At 40.9% G+C, this 11958-nt stretch overlaps 1 protein-coding gene across 1 annotated transcript; it reads right to left on the bottom strand.

Annotated features, from left to right (window-relative positions):
- Positions 1 to 690: 690 nt before the first annotated feature.
- Positions 691 to 4482, bottom strand: LOC141809737 (prostaglandin E2 receptor EP1 subtype-like). The gene is made up of 3 exons (XM_074696908.1): positions 4288 to 4482; positions 2271 to 3139; positions 691 to 1623 (listed from the first exon to the last, which is right to left on the bottom strand). Exons 2-3 carry the CDS (start codon positions 3090 to 3092, stop codon positions 1348 to 1350), a joined length of 1098 nt encoding a protein of 365 aa, XP_074553009.1. The 5' UTR covers positions 3093 to 3139; positions 4288 to 4482; the 3' UTR covers positions 691 to 1347.
- Between the last annotated feature and the right edge of the window lie 7476 nt (positions 4483 to 11958).

The following is an 11958-nucleotide window of genomic DNA, read 5'->3' as shown; positions in this document are numbered from 1 at the left end:
GACTGGGCGTGGTTAAACATGGGGCGTGGTTGGAGTTGAGGCTTTGAAGTCAACTGTCTGCCCTCAACAGCTGGTTGGTTTTTTCAATTAAAGAAATTTCATATTCACTAAGTAATGAAAGTATGCATAGTATAATATTATTCATTACATTTTACCTCCACTGATAACAGACGCTCAAAGTATTGTGAAGAGACCAGTCCCTGTGGGGATACACAGCTGCACAAGTGTTGGAGTAATCTCAGGATGTGCTTGTTCCTAAAGTTGCAAGAGATTTGCTCAAAATTTGACTTTAACAAAAGTGAATCTCATTAAGATATCATAATCCACATAATACTCACCAAAACATTGTTTTCCTGTAAATGATGATGGGGATGTTTCTGTTGCTTTCCAAATTTTCCATGTCCCATCTAAGTACCCTAAACCATGCAACAATCAACAACAGTCTGAAGCCAACGTGGAAGTGCCAGGAGCTGTAGTTCACTGAAGACTCAGATACACAGGAATATGGAGGAAATTTACTAAGTGACAACACTGAACAAAAAGATAGGAAGTAGCTTTTTCACCAGCTGTTTTTAACTTAATTTTGAAATTCCTGACAGTACAACAAAAATGAAAATGGAAATTTACATCATCTTGGATTGATGTAAAATATGACATTGTTTACCACACATACCACAGTGAATTCAAAGATAACTGTTGAAAACTGTTTATTTTTACATCTTTAACAATATCACATTCAATAGCTTGTTGCAACACATACAGATAGCTTCACTTAAGACCCCAAACACTGGGGAAATACTGTCATACATTCGCAGCCACATACAAACAGCACACATTCATTTCATTTCACACTAAATTAAACATAATACACACACACGTGGGGTTTTTCACATCTTTACGCTGAGGTCACATCACAGCATTACTTTTTTGTCACACAATAACTTTTTCAACAAAGTGAAATAACAAAAACAAGCTGAGATGTTTGCTACAAGACAAGACACAGACTTCATGTCAACAAAAGTTTCTTTAAACAGAATTAATTTACATCTTCTCTCATAGAGGACAAATTGGGGTGCAAACACCATCTGAACACACAAATCAGTTTGTGATTAGTTTTTCCTCTTACCCTTTGACAGTAACAACCCAAAAGTTTTAGTTTAGTTAGCTGCTCAAGAATATTTTAATATGTATACTTCATATGAGTCCACCAACAAAGCTCTTTAAGTGATGGAGGGGTTTTTGTACAAATTGGCATTTTACATTTTGTTTGGATTACTCCTGGCCTCAGCTGTTGAGTGGACGAGCATCCCGTAAAAAGTGACAGCAGACATGTCCTTTTCAGTGCGTTTAGATCTTGTTCATTTTGCTCTTCTCTGAGTTCTGTAAGGAGCTGATGTCCCCGCGTAAAGAGCGGAACATGCTCCCCTTCAGGCTTGCCTGCTTCTTAGTGATGCGATAGATCTTCCTCAGGATGGCGCGTCGCAGAAGGATGTAGACCCACGGGTCCAGGATCTGGTTACAGGTTGCCATCCTGACACCTGTCACCATAAGCTGCCTGTAAGTTTGTATGTCAGTGCCGAGGGTGCCGCTGTAAGACCTGATGGCCGACATCAGACCAAAGATCTGAAGACGAGAAAACAAAATGCTCAACATTAATGACGAAAGGTTAAAAAGAAGTCGATCATAACATCTTAAAGTACTCCTTTACTTTTAATTTATCACTGACCACATCTAAAATTTCTAAAACAGTGCCAATTAAATATCAAAAAAGACAAGTACATACATCTCAAGTCTGATTATTTCATCTAATTTAAATGCCATACAGGACAGCTAAGAAGTAAAAAAATATATATATAACAGGGAAATAGAGAATAACATGAACTCTGTGGCCTTTATTTTGGGGACTTGAAAAAGGGAAGCAGCACGTTTTCCTATTTTTTATGTAATTTTGAAAAAATAAAAGTCTTTGGCAACTGCTTGAACAGGCATTCAATTTGTCAAGAAAACAGTCTCTTATTAAATTAATATACTTTTTTTAAAGTTTGCAAAAACATAAAGAAACTGTATCATGTTTAAAGACTTTTTTGAATTTTTCCTCCAGAAATATATTTTGATATTACATTTTTGCACTGCTTCAAGTCTTAACTCTACTGTGGATTTTTTACAAGAATAAAATATTCATAAAATAACATCTTATGCCCTAGAAAGGTGTTGAATGCAGCTAAAGGAAGTTATGTTGTCATGTCTTTGGTGTTTTTCCCCACACTCACCAGCAGAGGGCTCCAGCAGATACAAGAAGTGACCATGATGCCCACCAGCTGCACCACCATCTCTGTGTCGTGGGACCGGGCTGAGCGGCGCTGAGTGCAGGACTTATTTTTAATCCGCGCTCTAATTAATGTGATCCCACTGATGGTGTTACACACGAAGGCCAGGGCCAGAGAGCACAGAGCGAGGCCAGAGAACAGCCCCGCAAAAGCCACGTCAGTCAGTTTGGTGTTCTCCATGACTCTGATGAAGCACCAAGTCCACGGATACTGATTTGTGTATGCTCCCAGGTTGAAGTTAGGCATGAGGGCCACACAGAGCGCCAGCAGCCAGATCACAGTCAGTGCCATCTTAGTCCGTGCTGTGGTCACCAGCCGGGCGTGCAGCAGAGGCTTTGTGATGCCCAGGCAGCGCTCGGCAGCCATGGCACACCCAAGGAAGAGCGGGCACAGGCCGAAGAAGACCATGCACCCTCCCAGAAACTGGCAGGAAGCATCCTGATCTGCATGGTCCTGCTGAGAGCTGGTGGAGTTGCTCCCTAGTGAGTACCTGCTCAGTACGAGGGCTCCAGGGATCACGTGTCCAACAAGATCTGTGGCCACCAGAGAGCTTGCGAAGAGCAGGAATGTGGCCTTTGACCTCCGCCGGAAGCGGTTGTACGCCTTCACGAGGATGATGAGGGCCACAACATTGAAGAGGATCCCCAGCGTCATGGTGAGGCCTGCAGATGTGGGGTTGAGTGCCACAGCCTTCATCTTGGGCCCCTGTGGCGCGGCGGTGTGGTTAGAGGAAGCTGAGGAGTTGAAGCGCTGCATGGCCAGCATCACCGCGGGGCTCTGGGCCAGATCCGAATCCTCTGGTTAAGAAGAGGCTGAAGATAGACAAAAAAAACCTGATCAGCATGCTTAGTGATGAGTCAGCAGGAAAATATTTAAGGTAGGGAACTTTTTCTTTTATTTTGGGGAGGAAAAACCATTTCCAGCTCTGATATTCTCCGTGGACACTCCTCCTCAGTTATACGACCAACTTTCCTCTAAAACGCAGATGCTGGAGGATTTACTGACGATAAAATTGTTGTGTTTTCCAGCACTTTGCTCTAACTTGTTGTTTCTGGCTGCAGGCAACTTGAGAACAGAGTGTTTCTGGAGGCAATGAGGGATTAGAGCTCTGATTCAGCCCCACCCAGACTGAAACCAATGAACTCCAGCAGCTCAATTAGAGCCTCTGTTAGGAAACCAAGACATGTCCGACAGTCAGTCATAAAACCAATGCCTGATCTGTTTGTTACATAACTACACCTTCAAGATTAACAAACCTTTGAATTTCCCTGGAATCATTTTCAAACAGACCCAAACAGGTCCTCGATTGATTCACCAACATTTCTGTTTCGCTTCGGAGTGAAAGTCTAAACAAGTTTGGACAGTTTCTGTGTCACTCTGGCCTCTGCTACAACATTCCTGCACAGGTATGGTTACCTGCAGCAGCGTGTTGAAGCAGACAAAAATAAGACACACATGCATGTTTGCAAACTGCTGGGAGATTATTTACTGAGAGTTTGACACTGAAAGCATCATTTCAGCTGCTTCGTTAAAGATTAGAAGAGCATTAATGGCATATTTTTCTTGTGGTCAGAAAAATAACACATATTACCAGAGCAAAATAATAAAATAAAATAAAATAAAATAAAATAAAATAAAATAAAATAAAATAAAATAAAATAAAATAAAATAAAATAAAATAAATAAAAAGTCTTGATTCTAACACATGATCAAATAATATAAAATGTTTCATTATTAATATAGACAGGCACAATTGCTTCATTCCTTTGAGCGCTAAAAAGCATTTTCCCCCAAACAATCCCATTTCCTCTAAATATATTGTTGTTTTAAATGTTTGTTTTTCCAATTTGTGTCCCAAAGTTGCAGTTTAACCCAGTTTTAAAAGTTGCAGTGACAGACTTGGACAACATCTAAGCATACCAAAGAAGAAAAAGAAGAAAACACCTGAAACTGAACTCACCTTAAAAGTGATAAATCCATGGAGGGGATGCGGATCTCGACAACTCATCCCTGAAGCACCAGAAAAGTCATAAATCCAGCTTGTTGTTGAATCTTCTCCTGTATGTCCTTCCGAGAAATACGTTGAAAGTCTTCCTCCTCAGGAGAACAAGCTGCTCCTGCGTCTCGCTGCACATGCATGTCCTCTCTTACTCTGCAGCTGGTTTTATACACCGAGCTGCAGAGAGCCCACACCACCTCTGGGTGTCTCAGCGTCCGCCTCTTTGCTGGCATCACAGACTCCCTGAAGGCGACAGGAAGAGGATGAATATTTCAAACCAAGCTGACCCATCTGTCCAAACACTGATGATCTTGAAGTCTTTGATCCCAGGAGTGTTGATCTCCGGCCAGTTTGCATGTTTTATACTCTGCGATTGTTGCGCAGGATGGAGGAAATGTTTGTTCTCTGGAGGAAAAGATTTGATCTTGATGTTTGTGGCAACTTCAAAATCAGCATCAACCACATTGACGTGTTCTACCCAAAATGTGCTCAAGAATCTTTTTCTTAGCGTGTCACACTTCTTCTTATCACGGCCTCTTTTTACTGTCTGTTACATCCTATTTATCTTAAAAGGAAAGAGCAGTGTGTTTAAACCACTTTTATGTTGCAACAGACTAAAAGCAACACAACACAGAAACCAGATTAAATCTAAATATGTCGGTCTCCCCTCTGTCAAAAATGTCTCAGAGGGAAAGTAAACTGTTCACTTTTTGGAGATGTAAATGAATGTCTTTGGTTTTTGATTTTGTTTTTGTTTTGTTGTGTGTGTGTGTGTGTGTGTGTGTTTTTTTTTTGTAGCACAGTGGTTCCCAAAACAAGGTTTGCAAAATACAGAAAGCAGGGTCTTGAAATGCCTTTCGCAATAAAAAACTGTTTGAAATGTCATATTTCATATATTATTGTAATAATATACAATACTAATAATGCGTAAAAACATAATAATGCCTACAACACTCTCAGATGTTAGACTTTTCATAAAACCACGCTACCAGAAAATGTTTGTTGTCCTGTATTTGTTGAAAAAACTCTTTCAAGTGCTTTTTTGCGGAACAAAATGCAATAAACTGCTTTTTTGGGAGCAAAACTCTGCAATATAATTCCCTCTTGAGAGGCAACAACAGGTGCAAAAATGCCTTCCTAGAAGGCAAAACAAAGAAGAAGTGCTCACTTGAGATGCAAAATGCGCAATAACTTGCCCTACTGGGGGCCACATCGGCGCTAAAGTGCCCTTTTGAGGGCTGAATCACGCTTATGTGCCCTCTTTGGAGTGGAAAAGCGCATACTGAAGTGCCCTTAGGGACCAAAAGGCATACTAAAGTGCACTCTTGGTCGCCAAAACATGCAATAAACTGCCCACTTGGGATGTAAAATTGCGCTACAGAGCCTTGAAAACGTGGAACATGGTGCGCTTTTTTGTGGTGAGAAACGCACCGTATGTGTCTTTTTTTGTTTCGCTCTTTCCCTTCAAAAGTTTTTTTTAACACTTTCAGGTTCAAATTAAGTTTTAGTTACTGAGAAAATCAGATGCTTAGGGAAAAATAGTTATATACAATTCTGACTTTTTTTAGGAGAGACCTTCACATGCAATGCATTCTGGGATGTTGCAACATTGTAATAAAGCTACCCCTAAGAAAAAACCCAGAGGAGATAAAATCTACTAATTGGCGTGTACTGGATCTATATATATTCAGGATTCATCTCATGCAGTTTTAGTTTCAAATTAATTTTGGTTGGTAGTGAAACTTACATGAAACTGATGCCTTGAAAATCTGTTTTGCTGAAACCAAGGAGGCAGCCATGTTAAAAGTGTCACAGCTCTGCCAATTGGTGGGATAGTGGGAAACTGTTGCTACTGCACAACTACGTTCTGCAGTGGTACTTCTGTGAAAAAAAGGCTCATAAAATGTGGATATGGAGTAATTAGGTAACTAACAATTAGCTGTTGCAAATCTGTAACGTCTGCCTTGAGAGGGTTAATGCCACTGATCACAACAGCATCAGTGAAGGCAGATTCACTGATGAACCATCATTATCTGACCAAAGGTAGTCTGATTCAAATCAGTGTCCCAGGCCTCTTTTTATTTCTATTTGTCTGTTTCTGGGTCACCCTGTTAGTGTATTCCCACGGCACAGAGCCGCTGGTCTATGACAGCAGTATTTGAGGATCACAGGCCATAAAGTTTGGGAGCAAAGAGAGAATATCTGTTTTTCTTATCTGTCTTTTACAAATTAAATCAACTTTATGAAGATGAGTCACTTTAGTGAAATGTAAACTGTTTGATAAAGAATGTCTCAGAGATTTTATCACCACCACTGAGCCGACTACAGACGGATTCAGAGATCTCTGTAATGTTTGAAAGCTTGAGGCTGCAGATGATTTTACATTTAATCAAAAGACTGGTCCAACTCCTGAAATATGATTTAAAGCTGCAGGCTTCACACAGACGATGAGCAGTGAACCGCACCTTAAATAAGTAAAATTCCTTTTTTACAGACAGACTCACAGACCAGTCAAGCTGCAGAGTCTAAGGATTAAATCTGGAGGGTCTCAGGTTATCACCAAGTCAGGCACATAATTACACCCGGATGAAATTCTTCCCACACAAAGTCTTCTCATTTTTCTCTTTTTGAGACTCTGATACACAAAAGTCTTTGTTCACCGCTAACTGCAGCTGTGTGATGACCTTTGACCCACAGTGAGGCACAGCTTCAAACCTCTGTGTGCTCACTTTGTTAAATACTGTAGCTTCAACAACCGGGGGAAACCTTGAACGTGTCCGTACGTCCTCCTGGAGAGGAGTTAGCAGGCAGTGAGCTATCAGAAACGCAGCTGTAGTAGTATTGGCAGGGGTTAAATGCAAACCTGTCAGTCTGATGTGCTGTGAAACCTGGAGCCTGGCTAAGATTAACACCACAGCTGGCTGGAAGGAAGATCTTAATGTCTGTAAATGGAGAGGAGAGGCAGTGATCAGCTGGCAGGCTGTTTGGGTGAGAAGGACCTCAGTCTTTTCTGAGAAAAAAGATGAAAAGTAAAGAGTGTTTTTTTTCCTAAAGAAGAGGGATTTAAAACTGGATTTAAAAGCTCACCATATTTTAGCTGTTTAAAGAAATCCAGGCAGATGCAGAGGCGGAAAAACACCCAATAGACAATGGCGAGTGCATCAGAAGAACCTGCGATTTGCATATGATCCAGAACTAACCATGAACTGAAGAAACTGTTGAAGTGTTACTCCCACTTCTCTGCCTTCCGTGTGAAGCTTTATGTGGTCGGCGTCTGTTGCTAAATCAGTCTGAGGTGATGTGGTTAGCACAAACAAACAAATTAGCACAAACTGCAGCCGGCACCTTGTTATTAAAAAATAAAAAGAAACCGCTGTTTTCTTTTGTCCTCCAGTGCTGGGACTGAATAAAGATGTTTGTGTTTGTTTTTTGGCAACAAACAAGAAAAGCAGCTGGTGTGTCAGGCCTGAACCTTTGACATCTTGATCCTGCAAAACCACAGCAGCAGAGGAGGAGGAGGAGGAGGAGGAGGAGGAATTGTTCATGGAGCCAGAGAAGGTTTTGCACTGATGGCTGTGCTAATCACTAAATTTGTTGGATGCAAAGCTGGTATTTGCCAGAAACTGCTTCGTCATTGCCAGAAAACAATTGATTGGTTCAGAAACTTGGCAATTAGTTGTAATTTGCAACAGTTGAAGCTCAGCATTTGAGCTTGTGTTGTATATACACTCACCAGCTACTTTATTAGGCACACCTGTCCAACTGCTCATTAACGCAAATTTGTAATCAGCCAATCACATGGCAGCAACTCAATACATTTAGGCATGTAGACGTGGTCAAGACGATCTGCTGCAGTTTAAACCGAGCATCAGAATGAGGAAGAAAGATGATTTAAGAGACTTCGAACCTGGCATGGTTGTTGATGCCAGAGGTCAGAGGAGAATGGACAGACTGGTTGGAGCTGATAGAAAGGCAACAATAATTCAAATAACCACTGGTTACAACCGAGGTCTGCAGAAGAGCATCTCTGAACACACAACACGTCCAACCTTGAGGCAGATGGTTTACAGCAGCAGAAGACCACACCGGGTGACCCTCCTGTCAGCTAAGAACAGGAAACTGAGGCTACAATTCATACAGCAACACCAAAACTGGACAATAGAAGATTGGAAAAACGTTGCCTGGTCTGATGAGTCTGGATTTCTGCTCCACATTCAGATGGTAGGGTCAGAATTTGGCATCAACAACATGAAAGCATGGATCCATCCTGCCTTGCATCAATGGTTCAGGCTGCTGGTGCTGGTGTAATGGTGTGGGGGATATTTTCTTGGCTCACTTTTGGCCCCTTAGTACCACCTGAGCATGGTTTAAAGTCCACAGCCTACCTGAGTATTGTTGCTGACCACGTCCATCCCTTTATGAGCACAGTGTACCCATCTTCTGATGGCTACTTCCAGCAGGATAACGCTCCATGTCATAAAGCTGGAATCATCTCAGACTGGTTTCTTCAACATGACAATGAGTTCCCTGTACTCAAATGTCCTCCACAGTCCCCAGATCTCAATCCAATAGAGCACCTTTGGGATGTGGTGGAACGGGAGATTCTCATCATGGATGTTCAGCCGACAAATCTGCAGCAACTGTGTGATGCTATCATGTCAATATGGACCAAACTCTCTGAGGGATGTTTCCAGTACCTTGTTGAATCTACGCCACCAAGGATTAAGGCAGTTCTGAAGGAAAAGGGGTCCAACCGGTACAGGCAAGGTCTACCTAATAAAGTGGCCGGTGAGTGTATCTTCTTGCATCGTACTCGTTGTGTCGGAACAGAAACAGGGAGGTGAGCCGATTATGTAACATAAAGCACAAAGAGCCAGAGAAGTTTTCTTTATTTGATCAAAACGCAGATTTTGTCCTTCATCGTGCCTCAAGGATGTTGATTTTGTCTTCTAACCGCCTTTTTAATAACTTCTGTTCCTGTAATGACATAAAAAGGGTTTGATATCTACAAAGGAATTCAATTTCAAACAGGCACAAAAGAACATCCCGAAATATGTTTGAATACAAGATTTAACTTCTCATTGAAGCCCAGACCAAATTATGAAACTTTCAGACTCTATGACTGATGAGTGTTGCTCGGTCACCGTATTTGACATCTTAATTTGCACCACAGGGAACACCGCAGCATACAAAAGCACTCGCCAAAACAGCTGCAATGAGCCTGAAAGTGGTTTAAAATTCATCCTGCACTGAAAACAACAAGCACAGATTCAACAGTTTCTCCCCGTCTTCCAAAATCAGCCGAATCGGACTGAAAGGTCTCAGACCGCCTGATCCTGGGCTCTGCTTCAGACTTGTAATTTCTCTCTATAACACAGAGGAATGTGCTGGCTGGATGGCACCGCCCTTCACGCCATAAAAACACCCGCAGTCTCACAGAGCAGCCAGACTTCCCTGCAAACAGTCCTGAGGTCCATGGTAGTGATCCAGGATCTGGGGTCTTTGACTCTGTGACAGGTCTTTTTAAAGTCATGTAAACATCTGGTGCTCAGATTTTGATGTGTTGTGGTTTATAGACTGTATTAAAGTAATGATGGGCATTTCAAGCCAAAATACTGACTGATAGCCAATCACATCTGTTCATGTATCTCAGAAACTGATGCTAATGCTTTCTTCCTCTTTTGTATTTAATGCAGTCAGCATTCTTCTTATTTTTCTTCTTCTTCGTCGTCTTACCCAGCAGATTTTAGATGTGCTACTGCCACTGGTGGGAAAACTGTTTTAAAGCCATGCGCCAATGAAAACGATGGGAGTCACACTCGCCATCTGTACCGACTGACCCCTCCACTGCGCCGTTTCCCGCTGGCCCGTATGGCCTGTTGTTACACTACTCCAATATGAACCAGACTTCAGCATGATCATCTCTTGTACTCATATCATCATCATTTGGAAATACTGTTGCATGGCTCGCCTCCTTCATCATGAAACGTCTGTTTCATCAGAGTTTGTGCCACAGAGACTGGGGTGTATTGATTCAGGAGGCATGACAGTATTGATGTTGTCTTTATTTAGCCATTATTCACACAAAAACACAGCCTAAGCGCACTGCATCATCTTCACAGGGGCGTTACCTGGAGGTATAACACAATTAGTACAGAAGCACAATATAACTGTGTGGTTAATACACCACAGAGACGAGTGATGGGAATTCTCAGTCATTTAAAAAAGCTGGCTCTTGTGGCCCCTAAACAGCTCTTCAGATTTATTTATTGCTTAAACAAATTCATTACCAACAATAATGTAAAATTTTATGTAAAATTAATTATTGATTTAAAAAAAGCTTTTTGTTTGTTATTTGTGTTTTTTAGATTTAGATTTGCCATAAGTTACTAACCCTACAAGGTGCTAAAAACTTACTTATGAAGAGCAAAAACAAACATGTAGCTATTTACAATTTAACTTTTAGCTTTTTTTTAACTTAACAATTGAAGTGAAACAACAAACAAAGTAAAATCATTTACTGTATATTGAGGTCTTTATTTATTCTATTACTCTGGCTTATTGTTTACCTTATTCTTTTATTTTTTCCGAATAAAAAGAAATGAATGAAGAAAAATGAATTGGCTCCAATCACATGCCACTTTAAAAGATAAAAAATAATAAAAAAAAAGAATTGGCTCCCAATCAGGAGCCGACTCCTGTCGTTTACTCTGAAGAGCTCTTTTTCACGACTGACACATCAGTTACAGAGACCATGACTACAACTTTAGTGACTTTTTGGCTCACATTAAGTCGCTTTGGTTCGACACAACCCTCTAACACCCCGCCATTATTTAAAATGATTGTTGAGAAGAGCGGTCACCGTGGTTATCTGTCATTAATTATTATTATTATTATGTCATGCACTTGTTTCGTGCTTGTGCTTGTGTTCATCCATGAAGTGCACCACCCCAGAGTACATCTCAGTCACAGTGGCCAAATGAACTGTTTGGGCCCAGTACCAATGGCCAGTGTCATTACACCCTTATACTAAGATAATACTTGGATATTAACTTTTTAATTTTCATATGTATATACAGACGTTTGAGTTGTTTTTTAAAAAAGTTTTTGTGCTTTTATTCAAAGGGTACAAGTTAATGGACGTAGGATGGATTCGAACCTGGACCAACAGCTCAAGGGTGGGATGCACAACCAAGGCCACACAGGAACCCCCAAACTCTTTTATTTTTCATAAATCAATAAATATTTGAGGATTCATAAATCACAACCCATTCCTAATCAATAGGAATAAAAATAACATGACCCCTCCCTAAAGCCAAAACATTTCGAGCTCCAGTTGCCGTAACTTCTAGCCAGTTTCCTCTATCATTTTCTCTCAGCCTGTGGGTTCTATTGCCATATTAAGTGTTAATGACAATTTATGTCCAAGTGGTTATTTTAAAGTTAGAAGTGAAGCCTAGAGTTGTTAGTTGGTGCTTAAAGGAGGGATGTAACCCCACAATTGGCCACTCCTAGATATATTTCACCAGCTATAGTTTGTAGAATCATGTTGTTTGAGCACTTTGGGATCCGTCACTACAGTTTATGTCTATTCGCAATGACAATAAAACACAGTGGTCGACTTTCATTTTG

The sequence above is a fragment of the Halichoeres trimaculatus genome, unplaced genomic scaffold, assembly GCF_033239565.1.
Source record: "Halichoeres trimaculatus isolate MK-OKI-2021-1 unplaced genomic scaffold, fHalTri1.1 fHalTri1_scaffold_20, whole genome shotgun sequence".
NCBI classification, from domain to species: Eukaryota; Metazoa; Chordata; class Actinopteri; order Labriformes; family Labridae; genus Halichoeres; species Halichoeres trimaculatus.
This window is presented reverse-complemented; position numbering and strand designations above follow the sequence as displayed.